The sequence below is a fragment of the Tursiops truncatus genome, chromosome 5, assembly GCF_011762595.2.
Source record: "Tursiops truncatus isolate mTurTru1 chromosome 5, mTurTru1.mat.Y, whole genome shotgun sequence".
Taxonomy (NCBI): Eukaryota; Metazoa; Chordata; class Mammalia; order Artiodactyla; family Delphinidae; genus Tursiops; species Tursiops truncatus.
The window spans coordinates 105,804,949-105,824,776 of NC_047038.1; the positions used below are offsets into that span (position 1 = coordinate 105,804,949).

The 19,828-nt window shown below is 39.1% G+C and overlaps 1 protein-coding gene across 2 annotated transcripts in view; it reads right to left on the reverse strand.

Annotated features, from left to right (window-relative positions):
* Nucleotides 1–19,522, reverse strand: part of MND1 (meiotic nuclear divisions 1) — a 125,902-nt gene extending 106,380 nt beyond the window's left edge. Inside the window, exons 1-4 of one of the 2 annotated variants that reach the window (XM_073805484.1) lie at nt 19,447–19,522; nt 9,697–9,762; nt 6,269–6,326; nt 2,874–3,022 (exon numbers count right to left, since the gene is read on the reverse strand). In XM_073805484.1, coding sequence (XP_073661585.1) covers nt 2,874–3,022; nt 6,269–6,326; nt 9,697–9,762; nt 19,447–19,449 — 276 coding nt within the window. In that variant the 5' untranslated portion in view covers nt 19,450–19,522. The remainder of the gene's footprint in view (nt 1–2,873; nt 3,023–6,268; nt 6,327–9,696; nt 9,763–19,446) is intronic. The other variant, XM_019926632.3, reaches the window with a different exon arrangement.
* Nucleotides 19,523–19,828: the final 306 nt, after the last annotated feature.

The window sequence follows — 19,828 nt, forward strand, 5'->3', positions numbered from 1 at the left end:
AAACATTTTTTAGCAAGACACACTGCTCCCTCAGCATAGTAAATGTTTTGTTAGTAATGAAGAAGGGGGCAATGTTTATTAGACAGGCAACCAGCAGTATTTGCTAAAGTCATACATTTTATTTATGGTAAAACCAAAAATATTGCAGGAGTTTATAGAAGGGCAAGAACACAGTAAGCTATGGGAGCTTGAGAAGGTTTCTGAGGGGAGATGTTTAGAACTGGCTAGGTAGAAAGGAAAGACGAGGGAAGTCTCAAGGGGGATAAAAGCAAGAACAAAAAGTCATGAAGACAGGAAAATGTAACAAGGCCTAAAAATAAATTACCCTGTATAAAGTTTTTAATTGCATAACTAAGTTTAAAAAAAATCCTGAGTGATGAATATGCATGTTGTTTCCTAGCAAAGAAACAAAATGCATCATCATAGATATGCAACAAGCTCCTACTGTATAGCACAGGGAACTATATTCAATATCTTATAATAAACTGTAATGGAAAAGAATCTGAAAAAGAATACACACACACACACACACACACATATATATAACTGATTCACTTTGCTGTACACCTAAAACTAACACAACATTATAAATCAACGATACTCTAATAATAATTTTAAAAATGCAGCATCATGTTTAAGAGATGAGACATGGGCAAAGGATCTGAATGGGCATTTCTCTAAGGAAGATATACAAATGGCCAGTAAACATATGAAAAGATGGTCATGATTAGTCATAAGGGAAATGAAAGTCATAACCATAATGAGATACCACTTCAAACCCACTAGGATGGCTGGAATCAAAAAGTCAGGTAACAACAAGTTTTGGTGAGGATGTGATGAAACTGGAAGCCTCATACACTACTGCTGGGAATGCAAAATGGTGCAGCTACTTTAGAAAACAGTCTGGAAGTTCTTCAATCAATGAAATATAATGTTATCATATGACCCAGAAATTCCCAAGAGAAATAAAAACATATGTCCACATAAAAACTTGTACATTAAATTTTATAGCAGCATTATTCATAACAGTCAAAAGGTGGAAAAAACATAAATGGCCATCAACTGATGAGGAGACAAACAAAATGTGGTATATCCAAACAATGGAATATTATTTGGCCGTAAAAAGGAATGAAATATGGATACATATTACAGCATGGATTAACCATGAAAACATTACGCTAAATGAAAGAAGCAAGTCAAGAAAGACACATATTATGTGATCCCATTCATATGAAATGTCCAGAACAAGGAAATCTACAGACACAGAAAGTAAATTAGTGGTTGCCTAGGGCTGAGGGGGTGTAGGTGGGCTGCTATGGCCTTGGTTCAAACCACCATTACTTCATAGCTGGATGATTCCAAGAACTTAACTACCTGGTTTCCTGCTTCCATTCTTTGTTCGCTAATGGATTCCAAATGCCTAGAACAGTATCTGGCACATCGAGGAAAGTAAGTATCCAATAAATCTGTTGTTGTTATTTTGACTTCAAATCCTGTGTTCTTTTTCACTTGATTTATTTTGTGGGTATGTATCTATCATGGGAGGATCTAAACCCCCTTCCTACTTTGGCGAATTGCAGGCACCAAAAGGAGGCAGCTACCTCCCACCATAGAAACTAGAAACCCCAATTATTTACTTCCCCAGTTCCCCTGATAACTAGAGTGTGGGCACATGGTCGAGGCTTGGCCAGTCTCATGTACCTCCAGAACTGTGAGCTGGTACAGAAGTTTCTTGGTGGTTTTTTGTTTGTTTGTTTTATTTTGGTGGCAGCAACATCTGGTTCTTCAGCCAGGAGTGCCAGTGGAGTTATCTTCTGAGGTCAGCAATGTCAATAGAGTTCGGTGCAGTGTTTGAGGCACCAGTATCCTCACCAGAAAGGCTTCATGGTGTGTTCTGGCTGTGGTCTGGCTGTGTATCCTCCCTCAGTTCCTGCCTACTTTTAGAACTGTGTGTCCACCCTTCCCCATGATTCTGGAAGTCTATCTTATATCTTTCAATAAATTTCTTTTCTGCTAATGTCAGCCAGAGTTAGTTTGTGTTGCTTGTAATTAAGAACACTGACTGAAAAAAGGCTCCCCATAAAGTTGAACCTTCTTAAACCCAGGAGCATCATTTTAAAAAGTGGTGTTTCAGGAGGATTTTCCTGTGAAGAAACACAATCTCACATAACCTCTAAACAGAGAGAAATTAATTTACTTTACTATTGTTGTTTAACTTTTCCTGTTCTTGTTATCTTCCAGAAAAATCGGGATTCTTTCTCCCTTCACCCCAAAACAAGTCCACAGCCCCTTTCCCTAAAGTTTCATTCCTTGCCTATATAGTAGTCCCCTCATATCTGTGGTTTCATATTCCATGGTTTCAGTTACCTGTGGTCAATCACAGTCTGAGAATATTAGATGGAAAATTCCAGAAATAAACAATTCATAAGTTTTAAATTGCATGCCATTCTGAGCAGCATGATGAAACGTTGCACCTTCCTGCTTCATACCACATGGGACATGAGTCATCCCTTTGTCCAGTGTATCCTATCCATTAGTCACTTAGTAGCCACCTTGTTTATGGGGTTATTGTCATGGTACCACAATGCATGTTAAAAATTTAACGGAAGCCACTAAATGAAAAGAGGATTAAGTAAAACAAATTTCTTTCTTACAAAGCAAATTTATTATTTTAAATTGTGGTGGTGGTGGGACTTCCCTGGTGGTCCAGCGGTTAAGACTCCACGCTCCCAATGCAGGGGGCCTGGGTTCAATCCCTGGTCAGGGAACTAGATCCCACATGCCATAACTAAAGATTCCTCATGCTGCAACTAAGACCTGACGCAGCCAAATAAATAAATAAATATTAAAAAAAAAAAATTGTGGTGGTGTACCTGAGATTCCAGAACCTCCAGCTTACGTTTCCTGGCGTGAAGAGCTTTACTTGGAAAAGCCCAATAATAATTAGATGTTCCAATCCTCTCACAGTCAACCATACCATCATCAACCAAGCTTTGAAGGACTTCTTTTACTGACATAGCAGCTAGGAGAGATAATTTTTTAAAGACTTCATATTAAGACACATCATAAATCAAATTAAAAGGTCAAGAACTGGGGAAACACTTGCAATAAATATTATAGATTGAGTCAATAAGTTAATAAATAAGGAGCTTTTAAAAATAATAACAAAAGAAGACAAATACTCCAACAGAAAAATAAAATAGATCAATGGGCATCTATAAAATATGTATGGTCAGGGACTTCCCTGGTGGTTCAGTGGTAAAGAATCCGCCTTCCAATGCAGGGGGGACGCAGGTTCAATCCCTGGTTGGGGAACTAAGATCCCACATGCCGGGGGCAACTAAGCCCGTGCCACAACTACTGAGTTCGCGTGCCTCAACTAGAGAGCCTGCGTGCCGCAAACTAGAGCCCATGCGCCCTGAAGCCCACGCGCCACAACTAGAGAGAGAAAACCTGCACGCCACACTAGAGAGAAGCCCATGCACCACAACGAAGAGCCCACATGCTGCAACTAAGACCCAACACAGCCAAAAAAATAAATTAAATAAATAAATATTTTTTTAAATGTACGATATTTGTAATAATATCGTCAATAAACAAGAAAAATGTTCAAACCCACTAATAATTGAAGAAATGCAAAATAAAGCATGAGATACGATCTCTCGACTACCAAATTTAAAACACTAAAAATTGTAATAAAGGATTCAGGGAAATGGGTACTCTCAACATGGGTGGAAAAATGTGGCAATATGTACCTAAAACCTTAGGTTTATGCATATCTCTTATGCAGAAATTTCACTTTTATAAATTCAGCTAAAGAAAATAATGATGGATATGTATAAGGATGCTTGTCAAAGCACTGTTTTCAACAGCAAAACCCTGGAAATCAGTACAATAACGGGACTCAAAAGTACTTTTTTTGTAATGATATACAATGCATTCATTAAATTTACATTATAAAATATTTAATGGCCTGGATATATATACATCCAAAATGTATTATATAGAAAAGTAAGTTAAAAGACAGTATGCACTTATGTGACAGTAGTTATCTTGAATTAAGGTTAAGAGGCAATTTTTATTTCCTTCCTCTTGCTTATTTTTCGTATTTTTTTCCAACAATGAACATGTATTACCTTTCTTGCTAAGGAAACTAAAACAAAACTACTATATAAAATTAAACAATAAATAAATAAATATATTGGATGTTATGGTTAGGGGTAAGATTAAAAATCAGAAAAGAGTTTTTAAAATAGCATGTAAAAATACAAAGTCATATTTCACAAATGTCTGAAATTATAAACCATTCTTACTTTCTATCAAGTAAAACTATACCAAGAAATTATCCATATTTTAAAGTCCATTTTAATTTTCCCTAGAGCAGATCCCCCAATTTAATAAAATCTATTAAATATTTAAAGATTTAATAAATAAAATAATAAAGTCTACACCAAATGCAAAACATTCAACCTCATGTATAAAGAAGTACAAACTGAAATGAAATGTCAAAGAATTCTAAAAATGAAAATAGTTCTGAGAAACGAATTTGGGTATAATAGCCTTTCCTGAAGGCGATTTGAGAACACACATAAAAAGCCTAAAACTAGACAAGTCTCTTTTTCTATTCAATTTCTGGGGACATTTCTTAATGAAGTAATATGAGATTTGGAAAAAAGTTTACAGCAGGGGGAGAGGAAGGGGTGAATAGGTGGAGAAGCGCAGAGGATTCTTGAGGCAGTGAAAATATGGTGTATGATACCATAATGACACCGTCATGATGGATCCATGTCATTACACATTTTTGTCCAAACCCATAGAATGTACAACACTAAGAGTGAATACTAATGTAAATTATGGACTTAGTGTGATTATGATGTGTCCATGCAGGTTTGTCAACTGTAACAAATGTACGATGGTAAATGATGTTGATAATAGGGGAAGTTATGCATGTGTGGGGGCAGGAAGTATAGGAGAAATACTGTGCCTTCCTCTCAATTTTGCTGTGAAACTAAAAATACTCAAAAAATAAGTCTTAGAAAAAATTTATGGATGGCATGTTAATTACACATTAATTTTAGCAGCAAAATTTGGTAACAACCTAGATGGTCAACAATAGCTAATGGGCTAAGCAAATTATGGCACAGTGGGTGGCCACAGAATGAAACATTAGGAGATGCACAGGTTGTAAATCATTTTTTTTAAAGCAAATGACATAGGAAAGTGTAGATGATATGATGGTATATGGAAAAATACACGAACACAAAACTGTATATGCAGCATGGTTCCCTCTCAGAGAAATGGACAGATACATACAAACACAGATAAACAGAACCTAAGAATAAGATATCAAAATACACCAAAATGTTAACAGTGGTGATCTCAGAATAGAGGGATTATGAACAACCTTTATTTTTATTATATTCTTTATAATTTCCAAATCTGTTAAAATAACATATATAGCTTATATAATCAGAAAGTAAGGTTTAAAAATATATATATCATATGTAGTGACCCCTCAAAAGATAACCTCCAGAACCTGTGAATGTGACCTTATTTTGGAAAAGTTCTATAGAGAGGTAATTAAGGACCTCATGATAAAATCATCCTGGATTTAGGGTGGGTCCCAAATCCAATGACACGTGTCCTTATAAGACACAGAAGAGGAGAAAAAAAAAAAAATGGGAAGGCCATGTGAAGGCAGAGGCAGAGATTAGAATGATGTGTGTATAAACCAAGCACTGTGGGCAGCCACCAGAAGCTAGGAGAGAAGCATAACATGGATTCTCCCTCAGAGCTTCCAGAAGGAACCAACCCTGCCAACACCTTGATTTTAGACTTCTGGCCTCCAGACTATGAGAAAATAAATTTCTACTGTGTTAAGTAGAAATTAAGTTTATGGTAATTTGTTACAGCAGCTGTAGAAAACTAATACACTATGTAAATCACATTTAACAAATACCAGAACATACATGAAGAAGTTTTTACTTCTTCTGAAGTAAATTATACCCATAAATAAATAAATGTGTATAATTGTGTGTATGTATACGTATGTGTGTGCGCACACAGGCATGCATGCATATTCCACTGTACTTTCCCTACAGCAGATACTTCAAACACAAGAATCATGGTCATGGCCCAGAAACATTACATTGGGACTTTTATAGACATTATTCATCTCTAGAAATTTATGTTTCCATGAAGTGAAAGACTGTTGCAGGAAAGATGATGGGTATTTACCAAAACATTCTGGCACAATTTTGATACTTACTAATGCCTTTTTCTTTGGGAGCAATCTTCTCCATGTCTTTTAATTGAAATACATCTTTCTGTTTAAAAGAGTTGAAAGATGAAAAACATGCATTTATTTTCTACTATATATTTATATTTACCATAATTATGTTTATAAAATATTGTACTAAAAAACCATGACTGGAAGTGAATAGTGCAATAGAATCGAGAATTTTAGAGCTAGAAGAAACTGTAATTATCTTGTTCAATACCTTCAACAGAACCTAAAATGGACAGATTTTGCATGAACATACAATTCTTTAAAGTAACTGGAGGGCAGGATGCAAAAAACATCTTCCCAATGAAGTATAAAATCTAGTTATGATGAATCATTTGTTAACATGAGATAATCAGCTTCTCTGACACTTTGATTTGAAGAAAACACAAATAGTGCTTTGCTTAGCATATACCATACATCACAGATTAGCAGTTCTAACTAAAAGCAAAACAGACAGCTGTCAAGATTTATTTACATTTAAGGTTTCATGGAAGAGCCACACCTAAGTAAGAAAAACATACAATTTACGGCTGTCTATCAATCATTCACCCATACATGCTGCATGTCCACCACATGCAAAGCAAAACATTATGGGAAGATATACACAGAGAATATTTAATCTTATGGTTGGAAAAAACTCTATGCCGAATACTCCTTTCTTCTTGTAATAAGCTGTGGTTGAACTGGTAAAAAGAACTTGGATAATAAAAGTGAAATATTTGAAAAGACTGAAGTATTCAGTAATTAGAACAGAATTATTGTGATTAGTGTTATGGAAATCTGGGATCTATTTCTTCCAACATAAACTTGAAAAGGTAACTTCAATAGGATGGAAATTAGACATCATAAAAATTTAAAACTTCTGCTCATCCAAGTGCACTGTTAAGAAACTGAAAAGACTGACTGGAAGACAATATTCACAAAACATACCAGACAAAAGACCAGTAGCCCAGATATACAACCCCCTGCAAAAAAGATGAACTGATAGATGGATAAAGGAATGGACAGATGAATATATATATATATATATATATATATATATATATATATATATGATAAAGCAAGTAGAGTATAAAATGTTAACGGTAGAATCTAAGCTGGGCATATAGGTATTCACAGTGAAATTCTTTCCTCTTTAATAATAAAATGTTGAAAAAAGTAACTTCACCTCAGTACACTTAAGATTTAGTAAATTAAGGAAAATACTAAGTCATTGGTCCTAGAGTGTGAAATAAATTTTTGCACATCTGGGAATAAACTATTAAAAGAGAATTCTGTAGGGTCTCAGAGAACATGTAGTAAATTACTAACTTCAGGCCTCTAATGCGTTTAAAAAAACCCAATTAATCAAACCTATTTGCAAATACCTTAGGAAAAAGAACATGAACTCATTGAGACATCTGCCTAGATGTGGTTATCAAGGAAAAGCCCCAGACATACTGGCTGCCCCCGTGGGGTTGCTATGTAAATAAATGCGCTTGCAAAGAACTAGCCTCAGAACTAAAGTGTGGTCATTTAAGTGGACAGAGAAAATGGTCTCAAGTAAATATTGGTTCTCCCCTACATTAAACAGAGATAATAAAGGAGAGATGAACACAATGGTTCTAGCTCTCAAAAACAAAAAACTATGTGTAAAGATACCATGGAAGACACACAGTTATAAAGTTAGATAACTTTTAATTAAGCACTTATGACCTGAGCATTATAATGTTTTACACAGATTATTTCATTCAATCCTCATACCAACTTTGTGAACTAGGTACAATTATTATTAGCCTTTTTAATAGATGAAGAAACTGAGACTTAGGTCAAGTAACTTGCTTAACGTCACAAAGCTATCAGGTAATACAGACTTCAGATACAAGTTCACTATCTTTGAGCTGTACTGTGGCCATGTTCTTCCTAAGTGTAACAGGCAAAGAATTAGTAACTTCAAATAAATCTATGTATGTATTCATATGAATTGATACGTATAGGAATATATGAACTGAAATCAATCAATTAATACAATTAATTCCTATCTTTACCTAAAAACTCATTAACTATTGAACTTCTTTAACCTTTAATACTCATTATAGTCATGGTGCCTTAGTCATTAGTGTCTTAATGTCATTGAGAGCAGTGTTGAAAAAATTTTAATCAAAAACAGCCAACAATATCATAAAGAACAAATTAACTCCCCTCACCACTCTCCCCAGCTTTCCACTGCCTGCTAGGAATTAAATCTACTTTTCTTGCTCTAAGACCATAGGAAAAATATTTCAACTCAGCAGAATAAGTAGTCATAATCTTTTACCTACAAACGTAATCAATTTATCGTCCTAATCATATCATCATTATTAATATGATACTCTGTTCTGAACTGCCAATGACTTTTAGTAAGTCATTGTATGTAAGGAAGACTAGTAAGATTTCACTTAAAGGGCAAACAGTTAAAAAAAAAAAGTGCCCGCAATATTTCACTTGTTTCACTGAGAATCTGCATTATCAAAATGAAAATGTCAAGTATTATCATTACTTATTAATTTTACATTCTATTTTGCCGTTTTCCCCACCTTCTTCATATTGATATTTGTAAATAATGAAAATAGCCAGTAGGTTGGGGCCAAACCAGACTTTGAAGGTTCTGTCAAGAGGTAAGACGTTAAGAAGTTAATATTTTTGTAGGTCAAAAGTTTGGATTTTAACCTGGAAGCAAGAAAAGCCATTGTACAGAAAACAGGCTCTAGAGCCAGGTGACTGGGTTTGAATCCTGGTTCTGCCACTTAGGAGCAGAAACTTCAAACGTATTTCCTGTTAGTGGCAGGCATGAATAACTGGAATAAATTAAGGAGGCTATGTACCGTCACATGTGTGTTATACCATATGCAGGCTTATAAATGTAAAGAGGCTGTATTTAGCACTATCTCTATAATCAGATGATCCCCCCTGGGTTTTTATCCTAGTACTATCACTTCTTGTTTTGAGATCCAGGGCTGGTATCTTAGGCTGTGTCTCAGAAGTCCAGATCTGTAGAATGAGGATCTCAGAGGGTTAAAAAGGATAAGATCAGATAACTACACCAAGTGCTTAGAATAGTGAATGGCACCTAGGAAGCACTCAGTAGATGTGAGCTACTGTCATTATTATTTTCAGGTAAAAGGGGACACAATCAAATATACGCTTCAGAAAGTTAATTATGGTGCCAGAGTATAGGGCAGTCTGGATAGAAGAGACTCTACAAACCCTGGGATAGGATTCTTTCATGCTCCACAGCTCACAGGAACCACAAGTGTTTGTAGAATTTTATTCATTCTTTAGGAAATTGGTCACTATTGATTTCTAATAAAAAAATACAGTTAACACGGGATGACATAAACTTAAGGAGAAAATTACACAAAATACTAAAAATCTTAAGGAAAATGACTTACCGTCTCAAAAAATATTTCCATCATGCGGGCTCTCTTTTCCTCTGCACTTAGTCCTTTTTTCTTCGACTAAAGCACAAAAGTTAAAAAGTAAACAGTGCAATTAAAAAAAAAACACAACACAATGCTTTTTAAGACAACTTGGTTCAAAACATTATCAGAAATAATGCATGGTCTCATCTGAGACCAAGAGGTTTAATAACTCTCAGAGCGAGGCCTCAAGATGGATTTTAACAACTCTACTACTTTATGCCAAGCCTTGTGGTAGGTGCTGCCAGTATAATAATAAGAACTGTGACTGAGACAGTGCCTGGCATTTTGTAGAAACTCAATATTTATCAAATGATCCAATAAGTCACTGTATTTACCTTCAAAAGACTTAATCTCTCAAGGAAAATAAATAGACATAACTACTTATAGTTAATGAACAGGTACATGTACAAATTGCTACCCAGGAAAGAATAAATTAATTCCACCCTGGAAAGGGAGGAGGGTTAGCTAGGAAGGCTAGAGATGAACAAGATTTTGGCAAGTTGAGAAATGGTGAGAAGGGTGTCCTGGACAGATCACACACAGGCACAGTGTTACAGAAGTACATGGAATGCTCCAGAAAGACAAACACTCAGGGATGATTATTATACAAGTGGAGTATGTAGATGGAGTGGCAGATGAGACAAGAAAGGTTGTCTGGGGCCAGATTATGGAAGGCTGACTGTCCAGCCAAAGAGAGCAGACTTTACTTCAGGCCACGAGGAGCTACTGAGCAATTTCTAAAGCAGGGAGTGACAAGATAAGTTAGGTGGCATTGTGGAGGGAAGGCTGGAGGAAGGAAAACCATGTCCAAGTAGAAAATGAAAGCCTACTTCAGGTTATTATTATCCTGTCACTACCCTTTAGCTAACTTGAAATTAAGATAATTAAGATGTAACTGAGGGACTTACCCGGTGGTCCAGTGGTAAAGAATCTGCCTCCCAATGCCAGGGATGCAGGTTCAATCCCTGGTCAGGGAACTAAGATCCCACATGCCGCGGGGCAACAAAGCCCATGCACCACAACTACTGAGCTCGCGTGCCTCAACGAGAGAGACTGCGTGCCGCAAACTACAGAGCCCACGTGCTCTGGAGCCTGCGTGCCACAACTAGAGAGAGAAAACCTGCAGGCCACAATGAAGAGCCCATGCACCGCAATGAAAAAGATCTCACGTGCCACAACAAAGACCCAACGCAGCCAAACAAATAAAGAAAATAAACAATAAAATTAAATAAATAAATATTTTTTAAAAGATGTAACTGATACGTATTTTAATAATAAATTTTACCATATATTTTATATAGGGTATATACCTAAAGCTAAAGTCTGAATTTTCAAAACGCCAAATTTCCTCAATGCAAATATTCACAGAAAATAACAAAAGAGAACGAGAACCATAATCTCTAGTACTCTCATGGAGGATTCCACACTAATGCTTCTGAAGTAATCTGCATCTTTCTTAAAAATTGCATGGGATTATAGAGGAACATAAATTGTTTAGTAAGAACTTTAAAATACTTTATACCACATAAAAAGCAGACATAAATAAACCAACAATAATAAACCTATCCAACCATAAACTCCATCAGAAACAAGAGCCTACACTAGACAAGGAAAGGAATTTGGAATTGCCATTCTGAATGCATTCCAGAGTACATGGTCTAGAAACCCATTAACCCCTTTCACAGCAAATCATCCAGTGTTCCTTGATGAGTTGCACAGGTAAAATAAGTAGCCTCAAAGTTTATCTTTTTCTCTTTTCCCTCTGTCCACAATTTTAAATACTGCAGTTCCCCAGGGTTCTTTCTCTACTGATCCCCTCTCTCCTCACACCTGTTCTTTGATCTCACCTGCTTTCATGGTTTTAACAAACACCTATGCTGAGAACTCAAATCTTTACATCATTGGATTAAGTGGGCGCCTGAGCTCCAATCTCACGTACCTACCTGTCTGCTGAATAGACATCAAACTCAGGAGGTCTAAACTGACCTCTCCTCTCCCACATCTACTCCCCAAACCTGCTGTTCTGGATCTTGAGTTCAGTTAGATTCCACCCTGTTACCCGAGCCAGAGGCCTGGCAGTCACCCTAGGTTCCTTCATCTCTCTTACTCCACATCCAACCAAACACCCAGTTCTGCCAATTTCAGGGCTTAACTGTTTCTCAAATCGATCCTGTCTGCTCCATCCCTACTACCTCTACCTTAGTAGAGGCCTTCATTATCTGTTCCCTACTACATACCTGCAGTCCGCTAACCATGCTTTGTCCCACCCTCCAGCCACATTCCACGCTGCCAAAAAGCAAACCTCTCCTTTGCCATGCCTACCCATGCCTCTCCCTTGCTTAAAACTCTTCAGTGGCTCTCAACCATCCAGAAGTATCCAATCACCCTAGAATGACATACAAGGCCTTCTGTCACCTGACCCCAACCTACCTCTCACAGGTACCACTCCCCACCTCAAATTTACCATAACAACATGAAGAACTAGGCAATTTAAGCTGTAATACAAAAACTACTTGTAATTCTCCACTTGCAGCATGCTCTTTCCCATTTCTGTGCCTTTTTAAAAATGTTCTTCTATCTAAAACACCTTCCTCTCATGAAAATCAAAACCGCAATGAGGACTTCTCTGGTGACCCAGTGGTTAAGAATCCGCCTGCCAATGCAGGGGACACGGGTTCAAGCCCTGGTCCGGGAAGACCCCACATGCTGCGGAGCAACTAAGCCCGTGCGCCACAACTACTGAGCCTGTGCTCTACAGCCCGTGAACCACAACTACTGAGCCCACACTCCACAACTACTGAGCCCTCGAGCCACAACTAATGAAGCCCGCACGCCTAGAGCCCATGCTCTGCAACAAGAGAAGCCACCACAATGAGAAGCCCGCGCACCGCAATGAAGAGTAGCCCCCGCTTGCTGCAACTAGAGAAAGCCCACGTGCAGCAACAGAGACCCAACGCAGCCAAAAAACAAAAAAAAAAACCCAAAAACAAACAAAACAAAACGAAACAAACAAACAAAAAAACCACAGTGAGATATCACTTCACACCTGTCAGAATGGCCATCATCAAAAAGACCACAAATAACAAACTGGTGACAATGTGGAGAAAAGGGAACCCTCGTACACTTTGGTGGGAATGTAAATTGGTGCAGCCACTGTGGAAAACAATGTGGAGCTTTCTCAAAAAACTAAAAATAGAACCACCATATAACCCAGCAATTCCACTCCTTTGTGTATATACCCCAAAGAAACAAAAACACTACCTCAAAAAGATACATGCTCCCCAGTGTTCATAGTAGCATTATTTACATTTGCCAAGATATGGTAGCAACCTAAGTGTCCATCAACAGATGAATGGATGAAGAAAATGTGGTATATGTATAATACACATATACATATGTACTTATATACATATGTACATACACACACACACACACACAATGGATTTTTATGACTCAGTCATAAGAAAGTGGCAACATGGATGGACTTGGAGGGCTAAGCGAAATAAGTCAGAGAAAGACAAACACTGTATGATATCACTTATATGTGGAATCTAAATAATACAACAAACTAGTAATAAAACAAAAAGGAGCAAACTCACAGATATAGAGAACAAACTAGTGGTTACCAGTGGGGAGAAGGATGGGGGGGAGGGGCAAAATAGGGGTGGGGGAGAAAAGTGTTATTATGGGATTATATGAAATCATATGTGTGAAACTTGAAAACTGTAAAGTACTATAGAATTTAAAGACTCTTTCATTCAATAAAACAAAGCAAAACAAAACAAAACGAGTTCTTCAGAACATGAACTGCCTTTGCCTTCCCAGAGGTTAGTGCCAGGTTAGAAGAGCAGTTGTAAAGACCAGCCCTCAATTTCAGGACCATGTATCTAAGATTTGAGGCCATTCAGACTCCCAAATCCCACACCACCTCTCTGCACTCCCATAGATACATTTCAGGGTGAACTGATAATAAAGAAGTCTGTGATAACCAGATATTGCCTTACTTGGAGAGATAAACCAAAGGAATCTCAGTTCCATGAAGCCATACACTATGAAGACACGTTCACTAAACCTAGGGTAGAGAGCTAGAGTTCAGTATGACGTTATTAGCCTCCCTTCACGCTGGCTTCTGCAGTATCTGAATAAAGCAAGATATCCACACTCAGTTAGAAGGCCCATTCAGCTATTTCTCTAGTCCACTTGGTCTCAAACTGCCATATACGGAGATTAGAATCATCTCAGGAGCTTTTAAAACTACTGATGCCCAGGCACATCCCATAAGAAATGAATCAGAATCTCTGAAATGGGGCCTCTTGGCCTCATATTTTTAAAATCTTGAGGTGCTTTAATTGTGCCCCAGGACTGAAAACACTGTTTCTCTCAGCCCAGAATCTGAAGGCTAAGTTAGGGGCACTGTGGGGCAATGAGAATCCCCTTAGGACTTTAGTCTGTGGCTGCATCAGTGGAAAATAGAGCCAAAGCTTTAGAAAAGGCTCCTAATATTTTGTTATTATAAACAGCTCCCTGAGAGACCCTGGACTCCGCAAGAATCTGCCACGCAGAGGCAGGCAATGAGGAGAAACTAATGTCCTGAAGGCACACTGTTTTAGGAAAGCTCTTATCACTCAGCTCAACAGCTTATTAAAGTCACTCAAGAAATATGGATGGAATCAGGAAGAAATAGAAAATATGAACAGACCAATCACAAGCACTGAAATTGAAACTGTGAATAAAAGTCTTCCAACAAACAAAAGTCCAGGACCAGATGGCTTCACAGGCGAATTCTTTCAAACATTTAGAGAAGAGCTAACACCTATCCTTCTCAAACTCTTCCAGAATATAGCAGAGGGAGGAACACTCCCAAACTCATTCTACAAGGCCACCATCACCCTGATACCAAAACCAGACAAGGATGTCACAAAGAAAGAAAACTACAGGCCAACATCACTGATGAATATAGATGCAAAAATCCTCAACAAAATACTAGCAAACAGAATCCAACAGCACATTAAAAGGATCATACACCATGATCAAGTGGGGTTTATTCCAGGAATCCAAGAATTCTTCAATATACACAAATCAATCAATGTGATACACCATATTAACAAGTTGAAGGAGAAAAACCATATGGTCATCTCAATAGATGCAGAGAAAGCTTTCGACAAAATTCAACACCCATTTATGATAAAAACCCTCCAGAAAGTAGGCATAGAGGGAACTTTCCTCAACATAATGAAGGCCATATATGACAAACCCACAGCCAACATCGTCCTCAATGGTGAAAAACTGAAAGCATTTCCACTAAGATCAGGAACAAGACAAGGTTGCCCACTCTCACCACTCTTATTCAACATAGTTTTGGAAGTTTTAGCCACAGCAATCAGAGAAGAAAAGGAAATAAAAGGAATCCAAATCGGAAAAGAAGAAGTAAAGCTGTCACCGTTTGCAGATAACATGATACTATACATAGAGAATCCTAAAGATGCTACCAGAGAACTACTAGAGCTAATCAATGAATTTGCTAAAGTAGCAGGATACAAAATTAATGCACAGAAATCTCTGGCATTCCTATACACTAATGATGAAAAATCTGAAAGTGAAATCAAGAACACACTCCCATTTACCACTGCAACAAAAAGAATAAAATGTCTAGGAATAAACCTACCTAAGGAGACAAAAGACCTGTATGCAGAAAATTATAAGACACTGATGAAAGAAATTAAAGATGATACAAATAGATGGAGAGATATACCATGTTCTTGGATTGGAAGAATCAACATTGTGAAAATGATTCTACTACCCAAAGCAATCTACAGATTCAATGCAATCCCTATCAAACTACCACTGGCATTTTTCACAGAACTAGAACAAAAAATTTCACAATTTGTATGGAAACACAAAAGACCCCGAATAGCCAAAGCAATCTTGAGAACGAAAAATGGAGCTGGAGGAATCAGGTTCCCTGACTTCAGACTATACTACAAAGCTACAGTAATCAAGACAGTATGGTACTGGCACAAAAACAGAAAGATAGGTCAATGGAACAGGATAGAAAGCCCAGAGATAAACCCACGCACATATGGTCACCTTATCTTTGATAAAGGAGGCAGGAATGTACAGTGGAGAAAGGACAGCCTCTTCAATAAGTGGTGCTGGGAAAACTGGACAGGTACATGTAAAAGTATGAGAGTAGATCACACCCTAACACCATACACAAAAATAAGCTTAAAATGGATTAAAGACCTAAATGTAAGGCCAGAAACTATCAAACTCTTAAAGGAAAACATAGGCAGAACACTATGACATAAATCACAGCAAGATCCGTTTTGACCCACCTCCTAGAGAAATGGAAATAAAAACAAAAATAAACAAATGGGACCTAATGAAACTTCAAAACTTTTGCACAGCAAAGGAAACCATAAACAAGACCAAAAGACAACCCTCAGAATGGGAGAAAATATTTGCAAATGAAGAAACTGACAAAGGATTAATCTCCAAAATTTACAAGCAGCTCATGCAGCTAAATCACAAAAAAACAAACAACCCAATCCAAAAATGGGCAGAAGACCTAAATAGACATTTCTCCAAAGAGGATATACAGAGTGCCAACAAACACATGAACGAATGCTCAACATCATTAATCATTAGAGAAATGCAAATCAAAACTACAATGAGGTATCATCTCACACCGGTCAGAATGGCCATCATCAAAAAATCTAGAAACAATAAATGCTGGAGAAGGTGTGGAGAAAAGGGAACACTCTTGCACTGCTGGTGGGGATGTGAATTGGTACAGCCACTATGGAGAACAGTATGGAGGTTCCTTAAAAAACTACACATAAAACTACCATATGACCCAGCAATCCCACTACTGGGCACATACCCTGAGAAAACCATAATTCAAAAAGAGTCATGTACTAAAATGTTCATTGCAGCTCTATTTACAGCAGCCCGGAGATGGAAACAACCTAAGTATCCATCATCGGATGAATGGATAAAGAAGATGTAGCACATATATACAATAGAATATTACTCAGCCATAAAAAGAAACGAAACTGGGCTATTTGTAATGAGGTGGATAGACCTAGAGTCTGTCATACAGAGTGAAGTAAGTCAGAAAGAGAAAGACAAATACCGTATGCTAACACATATATATGGAATCTAAGAAAAAAAAATGTCATGAAGAACCTAGGGGTAAGACAGGAATAAAGACACAGACCTACTAGAGAATGGACTTGAGGATATGGGGAGGGGGAAGGGTAAGCTGTGACAAAGTGAGAGAAAGGCATGGACATATATACACTACCAAACGTAAGGTAGATAGCTAGTGGGAAGAAGCCGCATAGCACAGGGAGAGCAGTTTGGTGCTTTGTGACTGTCTGGAGGGGTGGGATAGGGAGGGTGGGAGGGAGGGAGACGCAAGAGGGAAGACATATGGGAACATATGTATATGTATAACTGATTCACTTTGTTATAAAGCAGAAACTAACACTCCATTGTAAAGCAATTATACTCCAATAAAAATATTAAAAAAAAAAAAGAAATATGGATGAGGTGTATCATCCGCTAACACTGATTTCAGGCTTATTCATCAGTCTCCTTCACCACTACAAAGAGTTTTCATTACTAAACACCGTGGGAGAGTATCATGGCCTTTTACAAGTAAGTAATGTAAAAGGATGCCATATTACTTCATATTTAGAAATTTCTCCAAAAAATCAACAAGGGCTCATGTATAACTTAGGATTAAAGAAAATCTCCTCGTAGTATAAGTTAGAGATACACTCAAATTAGTAAGTAAGGGGGCTCAAAATTTGACTTGAGGACAATGAAAGAAACTTCTCCAACTAGGAGTTAAAGAAATCCTAAGTGGTTCAGTGGTTAGGGCTCTGCGCTTCCACTGCAGCGGGCACGGGTTCGATCCCTTGTCGGGGAACTAAGTTCCCGCAAAAAAATTTTCTTTCTAAAGTTAGCCCTGTTGATCAGTAATACAATTTTTTTTTTTTTTTTTTTTTTTTTTTTTTGCGGTACGTGGGCCTCTCACCGCTGTGGCCTCTCCCGTTGCAGAGCACAGGCTCCGGACGCGCAGGCTCAGTGGCCACGGCTCACGGGCCCAGCCGCTCCGCTGCACGCGGGATCCTTCCAGACCGGGGCACGAACCCGCGTCCCCTGCATCGGCAGGCGGACTCTCAACCACTGCGCCACCAGGGAAGCCCACTAATACAATTTTGAAGAATTAAAAGTAGATGGTATTTGCTGCCCTCAGAAGTGGCTGACCACACCACATTTCTCCAATTCCAAAAATATGCTTGGACTTATAACTACTGTTTACCCAGCAAGCGCAACCAAAATCGAAACAAACAGCTATTAATTCACAATCAGGAAAAGAACAAAAGTTATCTTTGATCAACATAACAGTAAACTTAGTTCTTAACAATACATGAAAAATAGGAAGTATGTCTCTTACAAAAAGTTTTATTCTAACTTGTTCCATGTTTCTCCATTACTAGAGGTAAACATCAGAAAAGAGTTAATAGCACATTAAACTATTTAGTATTAGAAGGTGATGTAGGTGTAGAAAGATATTAGGTAAAAAGACAAAAACCAAAAAATTAATGCATATGGGCTGCATAGTACTCAGTAGTCAGTTCTATCAGGCCAGTAACTCTATAAAGGAGAAATATGGTATCACGGAACACTGGTACCAGATTTAAGTGTGGGCCTGTTTGGCTTCCTACACCATTTTATGCCCAGGTGGCTGGGTTGTTAGTTTAACCACAAAGAAACCGTTATCAGATTTGATTACATCTGGGCAAATATCTTCAGATAAACATCGTACAACCTATATCTCCGTCCACCACCAGCTTGGCAAAATAACGGCCACTTAATTAAGATATTAAAATCTTAGATCCACTTCATTAGACAGTGATTCTCTGCCAACAGAAGGGGGTGGGGGATGGAACTCTGAAGGTTTATGAAAATGATTTGATGAGCAGAAAGACATTAAATTCACAAAGAGAAAGAGACGATTTGGAATCTAACCAGGACTTAACCCATTAGGCAATGCAAGGAAGACGAAGTCGGTACGGTGCTTCCCTAATAAAGCGACTCCGAAAGCACAAAAGGGCAGCCCTGCCCTTCGTAAAAACCAACGCATTTTCACAGAAATCCTCTAACTGGCATAAAATGAAGATTTGTCAGGTCACTTTGGAAATTGTGAGCAATACTGAAATGTGCTCTAAACGCTACAACACCCCAAACCACTCAATCTTCAAAGATCAAGCAAGCTCCTCGGGCCCCCGGAAACCCCCGGCGCTGCCCGCCGACACCCGTTCCCTGTCCTCCACCGGGGGCGGCGCCTTGGTGGCCGGAAGCGGGGAGCCTGGGCACCGCTTCTGAAGTGGCTCGTGGCCTTGCTAACAGACTGATGAATTCGTGAGACACTCGGGGCACGTTCTCGAACGCCCGTATTTAACTTGACCTGGCCGGGAGGGAGCCGGGGGGCACAAGGACGGGGATCCCAGCGCGGCGCCTCAGCTTAGGGGCTCAGGCGGCGGGAGCCGAAAAGCGCCGGGCGGCCGGGGCGTCGACCTGGCGGGGGAGCCGGCCTCTGCAGCCTACCCGGAGGCCAACGCCGGGCCCGGGTGGCACGCAGCCGAGGGGCTCTGCAGCCGGGCCACTGTGGAAGAGGGGACCGGGGAGCGCGCCCCTTTCTCTTACCATTGCGCGGGCGGCGCGTCTTCCGGCGGCGGGGCCTGAGCGCAGCGAGAGGCGGGGCGGGCCCAGGCGGGTTTGATTTTGGCGCCGACACCGCCCCGGGGGCGGAGCAGCGAAGGGGAGGTAGGGAAGAGAGACCGGCTGTCGCCCAGACGGCGCGCAGCGACTCCTGGTGGCTCCGCGGAGCAGCCGGCCAGCCGGGGTGGGGCGAGGCCTGCCCTGGGGGCGGGGCCTGGTTGCCCGCCGGTCCGTCCTGGTCGGTTCAAGATGCTGGCGAGCAGGGTCTCCCAGCTGCTTCCGCCTCTTCAGTCCTGCGTGCTGACTGTGACTCCTTTTTTTTTTTTTTTTTTTTTCAGAAAGTCGAGCCCTCGCCTTGACTTTTTTC